Source organism: Amblyomma americanum, chromosome 11 (assembly GCF_052857255.1).
Source record: "Amblyomma americanum isolate KBUSLIRL-KWMA chromosome 11, ASM5285725v1, whole genome shotgun sequence".
NCBI classification, from domain to species: Eukaryota; Metazoa; Arthropoda; class Arachnida; order Ixodida; family Ixodidae; genus Amblyomma; species Amblyomma americanum.
In genome coordinates this window covers 87,215,840-87,230,953 of record NC_135507.1, presented here as the reverse complement: position 1 = coordinate 87,230,953, position 15,114 = coordinate 87,215,840, and the positions used below count along the sequence as shown (strand labels likewise).

Here is a 15,114-nt window from a genome sequence, read left to right as displayed (position 1 = left end):
CCACCCTACCAACGCTCTTTCTGTACAGGTATTTAAATACCTTAGCTGCCCACCTGCGGCAGCTTACCTTAGCGCCCGATAAAGCCCCTTGAGAAAGGGGCTTTAGCGCCCGATGCGGCATCCTGCTCCCTAGTGGAGATCAGTGGGACCAGCGAATCTGTTTCGGTGGCGGCGCCTGGCGGCTAAACGTTCAACTGGCTGCTCTGACGACGCAGCCAGCGCAGCCGCGCAGCTGCGACGCGGAGCGACGCTTGCCCGCTTGGCTCGGCAGTAGGCGAACGCCACTGTGTGAAACGTTTCGAGAGCGCGATGGAGGAGGATTCCTTGGAAATGGACCCCGGTCCGAGCAGTGAACTGCAGCTTGACTTGGGTCCGATATCGTTTACCGTGGACGACTATGAAACAGAAGAGTCTGACGTCGACGAGTCCGAGTTGTATGGATTCCAGGATAATGCCGATCAAGGGGCGCCCGCGGACTCCTACAGCCAATTTGAGGAGAGTGCCGATGAGAAACTTCTTCCTGGTGTGTCCGAGACGTATGCATTCCAGGATAAAGCCGTTCATGGGGCGCCTGCGGACTCCTACAGCCACTTTGAAGAAAATGTCTGTGAGAAACCTCTTCCCGGTGCGTATGCATTGTACGCTGTCGTAACTAGCCGCGCGTTCGGCGTTCCGGCCGCCTAGCACTGTGCGCATGTGAGCTGCAGGGCCATTTCTAAGAAAATTTAGCAAGCATGAAGGATATCTCGGGCGCTGGCCTTTCTCGGTTTGAGTGATGGCGTAACGGCACGTCTTTGTGTGCATTGTGTCAATGTCGCATCTCGGTCGCTTTCTGCCGCGGCTGTGCTGAGGTGCGGGCTTATAATGAAGCGGGGTGCGAACTCGTTTTGGGCTGTCATTGAACATGGCCACAGGGACTGAAGTTTAAAAGTGTTTATGCAGCAACTTACCCGATCAGACGGAGTGAAATAAGAGAGAGAAAGGTGCTCTAGTGGAAGGCTTCGGAATAATTTCGACCACATGGGGTCAATAACGTGCACTGACACGCACAGAAACCAGACGCGCGTCTTGTGTTCCGCCTCCATCTAAACGAGGTCGCCGCGGCGTTCCAACTCGGGGGAATGAAAGAAGAAAGAGAGAAAGGTGCTCTATAGTGGAGGGCTCCGGAATAAGTTCGACCACTTGGGATCATTAACGTGCACTGACACGCGCAGAAACCAGACGCGCGTCTTGTGTTTCGCCTCCATCGAAACGCGGTCGCCGCGGCCACGTTCGAACTCGGGGGAGTGAAAGGAGAGAGAGAAAGGTGCTCTAGTGGAAGGCTCTTGGGATGAACAACGTGCAGAAAACAGACGCGCGTCTGGTGTTTCGCCTCCATCGAAACACGGTCGCCGCGGCCGCGTTCCAACTCGGGTACTCCGGCGCAGTAGCCAGGCATCGTGCGCTGAGCCCGCGCGACGGGTCGGCCCGATGAACGTGCATAGGGAGGAGACCATGTAGAGATAGAATGTATAAGCACATGTACATACGTACGCGCCTACCTTTGTGTAACAAATTGTAGAGTGGCAAGTGTGACTTACCCTTAATGTATGTGCTTTTGAGAGTCGAAGAAGTCACTATATGCTTTTCCTTACACGGCACAGCCACAGTCTGGACGCTGGAAAGGGTGCGTGCAATATTGACTGCCGAGTTTTGGACGTGAAAGTTTCGCTTTTGCTGTCGCAGCAGCACTGCTGTCACTCGCGTTACGTAAGAGCAGTTTTAGCCTTGCGGAACTGCTATTGCGGCCTCTTTCGGGGCAAGAACGCAGCTAAGATTTTGGAGCGTAGCTGTACTCGCCGGCAACCTGCGGGTACAACTTTGAAAATGGTTTAAGAATGCAGCGCGCTAAAAGACAAGGACAAAGGAAGAAATGGACAGGACTGGGACCATGATCACTGACCAGCAAGCCCAAACAGCCAAGTCGATTTCGCTGTCCAGCTGCGTCTAAGATTTAAGGTAAAAGCTGGGCTGATTGCTGTTTAGATAGAGAGGACATAGTTGTAGCGCTAAATAACTGGGCTAAATAGCCGTGCAAGGAACAGACTAGCGCTTGTTTTCTCTCCTTTTGTCACTGTTATTTAATGCTACTATACTCTTTGTCTAAGCTTATATATAGTACATGTCACGTGATCAACCATATGAGTTTGCACTATTGGTCTATCATGCAGTTACGTTGACTAATTACTGGACCGAACTAATTAGCGTTGATTATTAGTTAATTGGAGTTAAAACAAAACTTTCCTCTACTGCGTCGAGTCATATACCGTTAGAAAATTTAGGTACGTGATCAACCATGAGTGTGGACAATTGGTGAATCATGCAGGTATGTCTACTAATTACTGGAAGGAAATAATTAGCATTGATTAGTTAATTGCATTTAAAACAAAAGTTTGTGCTATGGTGTCGAGTCATATACTATTGCAAAGACTAGGTCAAGTGTAAATTCACTGTGCTAGTTGCCGACGAGACTTAGTGATAATTAGTTAGTTACAATTAAAACCAAACTGTGCTATAGCATCGAGTTGTATACCATTGGAAAGCATAGGCTGAGTGCAAATGCGCTGTTCATGTTAGCGACCCGCATTAAGTAGCGTTAATGAGTTAATTGCAATTGAAGCTAAACTGCACTACAGCCTAGAATGAGTTCAAATTTGTTGTGCTAGTTAGTGACCTGAATTAATTAACTTCAGTTATTTAGTTAATTGCACTTAAAACAATCATCATCATTATCAGCCTGACTACACCCACTGCAGGGCAAAGGTTCTCCCATGTCTCTCCAATTAAACCTGTCCTTTGCCAGCTGCGCCCGCCCTATGCTTGCGAACTTCTTAATCTCATCCGCCAACCTAACCATCTGCCGCCCCCTGCTATGCTTGCCTTCTCTTGGATACCACTCTGTTAGCCTTAAATACCAGCGGTTGTCTTGCCTCCACATCACATGCCCTGCCCAAGCCCATTTCTTCCTTTTGATTTCGACTAGGATGTCAACGCGCGTTTCTTTCCTCAACCACTCCGCCCGCTTCCTGTCTTTTAACGTTACATCTATTGTTTTCCTTCCCATGGCTTGCTGCATTGTCCTTAACTTAAGCTGAACCCTTTTCATCAGCCTCCACGTTTCTTCTCTATAGGTGAGTACCGGCAAGATACAGATGTTGTACACTTTTCTCTTGAGGGATATTTGTAAACTGCTATTCATGATCTTAGAGAACCTGCCATATGCGCTCCACCGCATTCTTATCCTTCTAGTTATTTCCCTCTCATGATCTGTATCAGCTGTGACTACCTGCCCTAAGTAGACGTATTGCTTTACCACTTTCAGCACCTCTTTTCCAATTGTGAACTGCTGTTCCCTTGCTAGGCTGTTGAACATTACCCAACTGCCCTATAGCACCGAGTCATATACCTTTGGAAAGCTGAGGTCAAGTTTAAATGCACTGCTCTAGTTAGTGACCCAAATTAATTAGTGTTAGTTAGTTGCAATTAAAACCAAGACCAATCATAACCACAGGGCACTCTACTAACTAGGGGTAGCAGTTTAATTGTTACCAATTAAAAAAAGAAGCATAGCTGCACTCAGCCATGTTTGTACTAGATTTCCAAAAAAGATGGTAAATTTCAGTGGGGTACAAAAAAATAGTATGCAACATGATTACAATGCTCGGTTATACATTATTAAAGCACAATTGTAAGGTGGTTTCTATGATTGAATTAAGACGTGCCTTGTTATTTGTGTATTTTTATGTTAATGAAGCGGCCTTCACAGCCTAATCTTGCCGACGTCAGCACTGGGCCTCTGGTTCGGCTGCTTTCACAGCTGCATCGTGGCGACGCCTGTACTTTGCGTTTGTGTGGGTGGCGCCTATATGATACAATTACCGAGAATCATAGTCGTCATCATTATCAGCAGCCAACAACATCCACTGTAGCATAAGAAGCCTGCCCATATCTGCTGAATTAATCTCGACCTGTGTCAGCCACGGCCACCTTATCTATGCAAACGTCCTAATGTTATCTGCAAACCTAACCCTCTAACACTCCCTGCTAAGCTTGCTTTTTCTTGGAATCCCTTCCATTACCTTAAAGGGACACTTGGGAGAAAAATTTAAGTTGGCTTGTATCGATAAAATACCAGCTTCTAAACACAAAAGCACCACTCCTTCTGAAAACAAAGCTCTTGTAAGGTAGAAAAGAGCAAGAACTAAAATTCAGGTATCGCCGCCAGTGGCCAATCTCGCAAGCACAATTGTGAAGATGAAATAGGAGAAAAGAAACCACAGATCTTTGAGGCTGCCAAGCATGCATGAAGGTTACGTGCTTTATTGATATTGAAGTATATAAGTTTTTTTTTAAACCACCAGTGCACTTTTTTCACACAAGGAGAATGAAAAAAAGACAACCTGAATGTTGGAAGTCAAAGAAAACCTGCTATTGGCGGCGCAGCAGGCGGCCAGCTGAGTTTCGATATGTTTTGGGGTGCTTCGCGGCTATGCGTTTTGTGTTCCCGGATGGTTTCTGCATGGTTTCGGTTTACAAAGCAGAGCATTAGCGGACCTCCACATGCCTCTCTAAGTTCTCCTTGGATGAAGTTCATGCAACGGCATGCAAATGCAACAAGGAAAAAGCTGCGTAAGCCAATGTTCGATGCGCCTCCACGTTAGCAAACGCACCACTCAGCGTGTTCGCATCGTCAACGCTCCAAGATGCTAGGCTGCATAACCAGCCCTACCAGGTCTAAAATTACAGAATTTAAATACACCCGCACCTACCGGTTGCTACACATCAGTCACGACGGTGGCACGGCGATAGCAGCGACGCTGCCGACTCATCGATGCTTGGATTTTCTTGCCAGACCCGCTGCCTCAGCCCTCAAAAGCATGGCCCGGTGTGTGGGGTTGAGGTCACTGAATGAAGGTTGCAGTTTTTTGCGAGAACTTTGTTGTCGGAATCAGGAACAGAATATATTGTAATGTTGGTGAAAATGTAAACGAAGCGGTGACGGCTGATGGAGCCTTCAAATTCTGGCCGGCAGTATTCACTTTTGTTGCTACTAGACGGGAGTGCCATGCTCGCTGCCTGCAATCACGGAGTCCTCCTTTCCGTTTCACTGCTTTACGTCACTCTTCTCCTATTTCCTCATCGGAGTCCCAAATTTGAATCGTAGCGGCGGGAAAAAGTTTTTCAACTTCGAATCCGAATCTCTCGGCAGTAAATGCACCTTGTGTTGCTGGACAAGTGGCAACAAAGCGACGAAATGCCGAACTAACAGAAAAAATTTCATAGCATTGTCCTCAGTGTCTGTTTACTGGACCATCGGTCATCTTGCCTTCGCATGACATGCTTTGCCTATGTGCATTCCTTCTTCCAGATTTCAACTTTGATATTATTGACTTGTGCTTTTTCCCTCATCATTTCAGCTCTCTTCCTGTCTCTTAATGTTGCACCTGTCATTTTTCTTTCCATAGCTCGCTGAGCTATCCTCAGTTTCAAGACTTTTCGTTAACCCACAAGTTTCTGTCACATAGGTGAGGCCTGGCAACATTCAAATATACGCTTTCTTCTCGATGTATACTGTTAAGGTGCTATTCGTGACTGGAGAGTGCCTGCCAAATTCTCTCCACCCCATACTTAATTGCCTAGTTACTTCACCTTCGTGGTTCGGGTCAGCGGCTGCTAGCCATCCTTAGTAGACGTATTCCCTGAAATCTTCGAGGGCTTCATTGCATATCGTAAGCTTTCATTCACACAGTGGGAAGACAAACACAGATAAGAGGGGAGACACCACCCCTCTGGTGCCTCCCGTCTTGTCCGTGTTCGTCTTCGAGCTGTGTCTAATGAAAGCATGAAATACCAACTCACCCAGCAACTGACTTTGATATCGTAAGCTGTTGTGTACTTAGATTACTTTAGATTAACTCTGATGGTTTTTAGGACAACTTCGCTTTCGTAGTTTTTCGATAACGATTTGCAATTTTTGCCCTGAGTTACGTAGCAAAGCAACGTCATCAGCAAATCGGAGATTACTAAGGTATTCAGAGATTGTATACCCAAGCTCTGCTCACTCCAATTCTCTGCGAAGAACCTCACGTAAACTCGCGGTGAATAGCGTTTGAGAGATCGTGTCTGTCTGGCTGATGCCTTTACTGATTAGGTTTTTGTCACTGGACTGTGGTGGCTGTGCAACCCTGATAGATATTTTCCACTATCTTTACATATGCCTCTTCTTCACCTTGGTTCCTCATCTTCAGTGCCGCAAGACTGCTGAGTTGTGGACTGAGTCAAATGCTTTCTCGTAATCTATGAAAGCTCTAAATGGGTTGGTCATAGATGTAGAAGTGGAGACTATTTGGGCACAATAGTTAGGCATGTAGGACGTCGATGGTCCGCTGCACTAGCAGGCGCCGTTCTTCCTCACCCTCAGCTCCAAGCCAGTCCAGCCAGGTCCCAACAGTGTGGGAGGAGGTGGGAAAAAAACCTGATTGCGTAGCATTCTGGGCAGGAGAATAGCCGACGGAAGATGCTGGCATAAGGGGCGGGGCATTTGGGACATGAAGAATTGCAGCGGAGTTTGTGCACGTGTGACAAGAGTGTTGAGCTGAATCTGTCAAAGGATGTGAGCCTCCTGCATGGAATGACCACGATGGGATTCAGGGTACAGTTTGCGATAAAAACGGAGAGCACTGTAGTTTACTCTTTGATAGCTGCGCGATGGGGCAGTCTCAATCTGTCCTCCGAAGGTCTGGACCAAGGGATCAACGGTGCCCTGATAAGAATTTCACAGGCCAACTGGTTAACCAGCTCATTGCCATTGGTCCTCGACTTTCCAGGAGCCTTGACTGAGGAAGACAGTCAAGGCTGCTGCAACGAAGTGCAACCTCGAGCTCTGTGGATGGATGAGTGGGAGGTGTTTTATATTGCATGTCACGGATGGCCGCCTGGGAGGTAGTGTAAATAGCATTACGAGGCACAGGTGGGAGAGGATGAAAAAAAATTGGAGGGGACACATACGCTCGGCCGTAAGGGTATGACGCGATAGCTAATCACTTAATGCCCATATATGCAGAATTGGTCTTCCTCTACTTAACATTCAAAGATCCCTGGGATTCCTCATACCACTGATGGTGCAGGGGTGCAGCAGTTAAGCGATGCTCCACTGCACTGAGATGGCATGCCACCGGTGGGACAACCTCGCATGATCACTCATTAATTTTACCGCCACCTGCCATATTTCCACAGGTTGTGACGGTGCCACAAGATTGCATGATATAGGTGGGCCAGCAGCCTCCTAGGTTGCTTTTCTGGCGATTTTTTGTTGATTTTTAACTCACGGTTAATGATGCCGAATTTTCCGCACCACAAGCTCGTTAACGTTGCTGCATTAAAATATTGAGTGGCATGAACCTAATCATAGAAGGGACCTCATTTATGTGTGTCCAGGGGAAGGGGTGGGGGTGTTGGAATGGGCCGCTAGTGCGAGTGACTCTGGCAGAGAGAAGACGATCAGAGAGGACCTGGCTACTGGCGCCATGGGGAACTGCGTAAGAGGCATACATGTAGGCGACTCCAGAGGTGGAAGGCAGGACTATAATGACAGGCAGTAGCATGTCGGTGGCCAGGATGCATTTCCGGCGACATATTGGAGGGAAAATGAAGTATACTGTAGTTAGAAGCTTCTGGTAGGGAGGAAGTAGAAAAGAAGCCGCCTTGATGGGGAGACTAGTAGCATGGTCGAGAAGTCAGCGGCCATGTACTGTACCGGAGAGGCAAGCCACTTGTCAGTCGCGATGAAGAGAGAGTGTGAATAGGATGGATGAGACCAGTGGAATAAAGTTTGTCAGTGGAGGTGGTTTGGGTTGACAGAGAGCAGCCTTATAGAGGCTGTGGAGAGCTGTGGCAAGAACTTACAGCTGGGTTTGGGTGAATGAGACGTATGGCCTGGAGTGCAGGAATTTGTTAAAAGCCAGCATGTGAGGAAGTCGACAGGTGTGCGCTTCCCGTAGGCCAGGGGCATACAGAGAAATCAGAGCCCCATATTTGTTCAAATATACCCCCTTTGCCAAAGGTAACTGGGCAAGAGGTTTTTACTTCTCAATGGAGCAGTTTTACAGCATGCCTAAACATCGAAACGTGTCAGAATGTGAGGAAAAGGGTTTACCTTACTTTACACAGATGCATAGCTTTAGAGTTGCCATAAGTGCTTCTCTACGCAGCTAAGAAACAAACCACCTATGCCCGGTCACCTTTTTCAAAGACGCTTACCTGTGTGAGTTGCCCTACCATGACTGCTACGAAGTGCTCAAAAACTGCTTTATTGCCTGACGAAATGCATCTGCATCAGCTTGCATTTTTTTTTACTGCCACTGTAAGGCGATACGTTCCAAATGAGTGAACAAAATGTGGACATGCAAGAGCCGCACTGGTGAGACAAACTAAAATAGACTTCATACTATGCACTCAACGTGGCATTGTGCAGGATGTGGAGGTCCTTGGAAAGGTGCATTGTAGCGACCACAGAATGGTAAGGTCTCTTATTAGCTTAGACTTGAAGAGGGAATGGAAGAAACAAATGAAGCGAAGCCCCATAATTAGTTCGTGGTAAAAGGTGAAGTAGAGGAATTCAGGATATCGCTCTAGAACAGATATTTGGCTTTATCTAAGGGAGAGGGCAGAGTGGGTCAGGGAACAAGTGCAGGTTAATGACGTCCTAGTTGGAATCAAGAAGAAGAAATTGGCTGGGGCAGAGCATGTAATGCGAAGGCAGGATAACCGATGATCCTTGAGAATAATGGAATGGACTCCAAGAGAAGGTAAGTCTAGCAGGGAGCAGCAGAAAGTTAGGTGGGTGGGTGAGAATAAGAAGTTTGTGGGGATATGGTGGTCGCAGCTGACACAGGACAGGGTTAATTCGAGAGATATGGGAGGGGTCTTTGCCTTGCAGTAGGTGTAGTCGGGCTGGTGATGATTGATGACTGCTATAGCATTAAAAAGAAATGCTTATGTTGGCTAAAACCTTCAGATACAAGATCTTTTGGCAAGACTACTTCACGCAGTCTACCGGCTCTCGAGTTTGCGTGAGGCCTAGCTATGAGGGTTACCTTGGGCAAACCATACATAAATAATTTCATGACTGGGATTCAAATCCGCGGCGGTGCAAAGAGATCAGCTTTGCTGGCCACTGCGTGAGAGCACTATACTATCACTGCAGCCGATCACGCCTTGTTTCAAACCAGCTGCAACGTATTCTTGCTAATATACACACTCTCGTGCTGTGTGCATTGCACATTTTTGTCTTCATGAACTAAAACTTCAGTGGAATTAATATTGTCGCCAGATGTGCCGATGACCAAGCTAAGCAAAACCGTCAGCCAACCGGGCTAAACACAAGGTTTTTCACCGCTGCTCAGTTCAGCTATGTTTAAAACCCTGCCACTTTTTTTCTTACTGTGAAATTCAGGTGTCCACCAACAAAGTGGGCCAGTTATGTGCCTTTCCTTTCCTCACAAAGAGTTGCATTAGGCTGTGAATGAGTTTAGACTAGGGGAGAAAGGGAGAAGCTGCTTGTGCGTGATATTAAACAATACCTTCAGATGTGGAGGAAGATGACAACGCTACTGCTCTCATGTGCCTTGATGTGCCTTGCTCCTCTTTGCCGATGCAAAACAATGGACAAACCTTGCCGCAATAACCTTACTAACGCCCTCGAGTCGGGTCAGAACCACACAACACAATTTATTTTGTGCAATTATTCCTACGATTCCAGCATCTCGGCACTATATACTGAAATCTACTTACCCTGTCTAGCCTAACGTCGTAGAATAGCACGTCTTAGCCCGTTTTATAAATTTTTCCACTCTTTACCTTCTGATAACCAGAACGTAAAAAGAGCCCACCGCATCGCCTGCTCCATCCACCGTGATGCAGTGTATCCCCCACAAGCCCCCACCAGAACTTTTCAGAAGTCATTCTTCTTGCGCACAGCATAAAACTGGAATAGCCTTCCCACCAAAGTTGCCACCAGCATCGACCCACTAGCGTCCTGGCGGCTCATCGAGAACATTTCATCTTGATTCTTACTGAATTTTTTTTTGCCTTGTAACACCCACTCCCTTATGTAATGTCTCAACATGAGACCCTTGAGGAGTCAGATAAGCAAATAAACACTGATTGCTCTTAACCACAGATAAATACTTGACGTCCGATTGAGATGTAGAAGATCGACACTGGTTAAAGCAGAGGAAAACAGTTCACAGGACGATTTCGATACTATGTATCGCACAGCTACATACATACCGCACAGCTGGTTTGCACAAAACATATACACACTGAAAAGGACTGCTTATATATGTGAATGCGAAAGCATTTTGAGTGCTGACTCATGCTACTTTGCAGAATTGGTACAAGTCATGACTACGCATACTTTGTACCAACTTTATACACCTTACATCAGGTTACTTGTATAGTGCTGGGTCATGATATGTTGCTGATTGACTATGAGTCATGAGTCATTTCATGTCATTATGTTGCATTTCATCTGTCATGAGTACATGTTTGCTTACATGTGTAGTGACATTGTACACCGACATCTGATGTGAGTGGATGAGGTTAAGAAGTTTGCGGGGGTACGGTGGCCACAGTTGGCAAAGGACAGGTTAATTAGAGAGACATGGGAGAGGCCTTTGCCCTGCAGTGGGCATAGTCAGGCTGCTGATGATGATGACATATAATGCTTTTGCATTATTGAAGCATGAAAAGTAAAAAGGTATGAGAAATTGTATGTATGTGTTTGAGATTTGTGAATGTATGGCTAGACTGCTGTGACCCTCTTGAAAGCATTCATTGCTTCTGCTGGCAAGGAAGAAAGATGTTAAATTAAGTGCAAAAAAAAAAATCCACATTAACATTACAAAATGTCATGGCAGTGAGGGGGCAGGCAGGTAGTTTCTTAACACACAGAAAGGGAACAATGGAGGGTAAAGACTCGGGATGCTTGCCAAAACTGATTTTGCTTACTTGTCGAATAATACAAGATGCCGTGATCTATGGCCATTGTTATGAACTATTGATTTTAAAAGTTGTTTCCTAGCTACTACAGGACAGACGGCGCTGTAATAACTATGCAGATCCTGCAAATTGATGGCCGACCACATTGCGTCTTTTGGCGACTGAAGACTGTGACACTAAGTGCAATATGCGCCTTGAGCCTGGCTCAGGAGGATTGAGGTTTGGGTCCCGTGTGATGTGTGAAGGGAGCTGGAAACAGTTATGTGTGAGGGTTTCTACATTGGCTTCATTTTGTTTTTGTGGACTTAAAAAGAAATGTATGCATTTTCTTCTTTGTTCAGGCTCGAGTAGTGCAGAAGCTCCATCTCGCCAGCAGGAGTGCTTGAAGGCCAAGCCTTCTTATCAAGAACTTGTACATATCAATATTCAGGAGCTCACGGAAGCCCTTGAAAGGAACAGGTAAGGCCTTATTAGGTGTCCATAGGAGTTTTGTGTTGAATATGCTCACCGGTTGGTGGGTGTCTGTCTCCTTTTGGCAGTGTAACACTCGAGGTGCCATTTTTAGGGTGATTAGTAATGTATTTACTCAAATCTAGGCCATGCCTCTATTCTAAGCCAACACCTGAAAGTTGAAGGCCAAGAAAAAAACAGAGCTTTCCTTGAATGTAAGCCAGGCAATAAAAAATGAGGATGACAGTAAGGACAGCATGCAAACGCCATTTATTACCACGAACCTGTTCCCGCTGACTCATCCTCGACATTGCTGGTCTCCTTAATACTGTCTTGTTCGCACAGGTGCATTGAAACCGTCAAGTGCATTGGGAATGCTGCACTTTCAGAACGAGCGCGCAACCAAGGTTTCCGGGATGTCATCACACGCTGCAGTGACTCAGCTAGCTACAACTCCTAGTGACGTGCGCTTGATGCGGCCTGCTGGAATTAGCTCGCTTGTTTCACTGGTCCCACGGAACGCCTCTCTCTTGCATCGCTCTCTTGCATCGCTTTCTTGCCATCTCTCTTGCTTTGGCCTCTAGCACCTCTGTGGTGCGAAGGTGGGTAAGAAGCAGGCTGGCGATCAGGTGGTAGGCAACTATGGGGTAGGTTCTAAGAATAGCAGGGGAGAGCTATTAGTAGAGTTCGTAGACAAAAATAATTTACGGATCATGAATACCTTCTTCTGCAAATGAGAGAACAGGAAGTGGACCTGGAAGAGCCTCAATGGTGAGATTAAAAATGAAATCGACTTAATACTATGCACTCAATCTGGCATCATTCAGGATGTGGGTGTCCTCGGAAAGGTACGTTGTAGCAACCACAGAATGGTAAGGTCTAGAATTAGCTTGTACTTGAAGAGGGAACGGAAGAAGCTAGTGAAGAGGCAGTTCTTTAACGAGCTAGCAGTAAGAGGGAAAAATAGAGGAATTCAGGTTATCGCTGCAGAACAGGTATTCAGCATTAACTGAGGAAGACGATCTTAATGTTCATGCAATGAACGACAATCTGACAGCTATCATTACGGAGTGCGCAGTAGAAATAGGCAGTAGGACGGTGCGACAGGATGCCGGCAAGCTTTCTCAGGAGACGAAAGATTTGATTAAGAAATGTCAAAGCATGAGGGCGTCTAACCCTACAGACAGAATAGAACTAGCACAGCTATCGAAGTTAACAAATAAGCACAGGGTGGCCGACATAAGGAAGTTTAATATGGAGAGAATCGAGCATGCTCTAAAGAACGGAGGTAGCCTAAAAGCAGTGAAGAGGAAACTAGGCATAGGTAAAAACCTGATGTATGCATTAAGAGACAAGGAGAACAATGTCTTTAGCATTATGGATAAGATTGTTAAAGCAGCCGAAGAGTTCTACACAAATCTATACAGTGGCCAGTGTAATCAGAACGTTAATGATCGAGACAGTAGCGCACAGCAATGAATCATCCAACCAGTAATGAAAGAGTAAGTAAAGAAAGCCTTAGGAGCAGTGCAGAGGGGAAAAGCAGCTGCTGAGGGTCAGGTAAAAGTTGTGTTGAAGGACGGAGCAAAGATTGTGCTAGAAAAACTAGCCACTCTGTATACGCAATGCCTTATGACCTCAGCCTTACCAGAAGCTTGGAAAAAGGCAAACATAATCCTAAATCATTAGAAAGGAGATGCTAAAGACTTGAAAAATTACAGACCGATCAGCTTACTGTCCACTGCCTACAAGATATTTACTAAAGTAATTGCTAATAGAGTCAAGGCAACCTTAGACTTTAATTAACCAAATGATCAGGCAGGCTTTCGTAAAGGATATTCCACAATAGATCACATTCACACTCTCAATCAGGTGATAGGGAAATGTGCAGAATATTGTTACTAAGACGAAGAAGAGGGCAGTGGTGTGGAACGAAGCGGCGCTCTAGCTAAGCCCTGAGCCATTAAATCATATTTTCATCTGTCATCAAGTTGTCCCATCCCTTTGCTTGCCACCTCGTAACATTTAGTGTGAGGTGCCGGTTTCCTATCGTTATCCTGGTCCTTGGAGCATCGCCGCCTTCTGCTCACCTGCGTCGTCGGCTGATGGGACCTGGTCTCTGCCACCCGGTTCAACCCCAGCTCGACCTGACCAGAACCGACCAGCTCTCCCCGGCCCCGTCCCCAGCCCCGACAATAAGACACGACGACCAGGACCAGACATACTATGACCCAACGACGACCCGAACCAAGATGCCACCCCCGCCCAAGCTGTCCGACAATTCCTTAACCCTTCACCTTCGAATGTGGGCGATCGACTGCTGGATTTGAAGCTCCAGGGGCAACCGTTCGTCATATCATCTCCTTTATTTTGGTGGCAAGCCTTTCATCTTCTTCTATCCTTCCTGGCCATGCTCATCGTCACTTAAACTTTCAGAATTGAAGCAATCGATCGGGAGGATTGCTCAGAGGGCCCGGGTAATGTTACGAAGATGAAGAAGAGGGCAGTGGTGTGGGACGGAGCGCTCACGTTAGGCCCGCAGCCATTAAATGATATTTTCATCTGTCATCGATTCGTCCCGTTCTTCGCTTGCCCCCTCATAACAATATAACCAACCCCTATATACAGCCTTCATTGATTACGAGAAAGCATTTGACACAGTGGAAACCTCAGCAGTCATACAGGCATTGAGGAATCAGGGTGTAGATGAGCCTTATGTCAAATTACTGGAAGATATATATAGGAACTGCATAGCTACCATAGTCCTCCTTAAAGTCGGCAATAAAATTCCAATGGAAGGGCTTCAGGTAAGGAGATGCGATCTTGCCAATGCTATACACCGCCTGTTTGCAGGAGGTATTCCGGGGCCTGAGTTGGGAAAAGTTTGGGATAAGAGTTAATGGAGAATACCTAAATTATTAATCTGCGATTCGCTGATGACATTACCTTGCTGACTCACTCGGGAGATGAACTGCAAATCATGATCAATGAGTTAGACAAACTAGGCAGAACGGTGGGTCTAAAAATTAACATGCAGAAAAACAAAGCAATGTTCAACAGTCTAGCAAGCGAACAGCAGTTCACAATTGGCAGCGAGGTGCTGGGAGTGGTAAAGGAATAAGTCTACTTTGGGCAGGCAGTGACAGCTTATCTGGATATTGAGAGGGAAATAACTAGAAGGGTGAGAACGGGGTGGAGCGCATATGGCAGGTTCCCTCAGATCATGAATAGCAGGTTACCAATATCCCTCAAGAGAAACGTGTGCAACAGCGGTATCTTACCGGTACTCGCCTATGGGGCAGAAACGTGGAGGCTGATGAAAAGGGTTCAGCTTAAGTTAAGGACAATGCGGCAAGCCATGGAAAGAATAAAATAGATGTAACGTTAAAACACCGGAAGCGGGCAGAGTGATTGAGAAAAGAAACGCGCGTTTTTGATATCCTAGTCGAAATCATGAGCAAGAAATGGGCTTGGGCAGGACATGTAATGCGAAGGCAAGATAACCGCTGGTCCTTAAGGGTAACGGAGTGGATTCCAAGAGAAGGCAAGTGTAGCAGGGGACGGCAGAAGTTTGTGTGGGCGGATGAGATTGGGAATTTTGCAGGCATATTGTGGGCGCAGCTG

The 15,114-nt window shown here is 46.4% G+C and overlaps 1 protein-coding gene across 2 annotated transcripts in view; it reads left to right on the top strand.

Annotated features, from left to right (window-relative positions):
• Positions 1–217: 217 nt before the first annotated feature.
• LOC144110445 (uncharacterized) overlaps positions 218–15,114 on the top strand; it is an 89,292-nt gene continuing 74,395 nt past the window's right edge. The window contains exons 1-2 of one of the 2 annotated variants that reach the window (XM_077643341.1): positions 218–625; positions 11,382–11,499. In XM_077643341.1, coding sequence (XP_077499467.1) covers positions 310–625; positions 11,382–11,499 — 434 coding nt within the window. In that variant the 5' untranslated portion in view covers positions 218–309. Of the gene's footprint in view, positions 626–1,944; positions 1,999–11,381; positions 11,500–15,114 lie in introns of those variants that run through there. The other variant, XM_077643342.1, reaches the window with a different exon arrangement.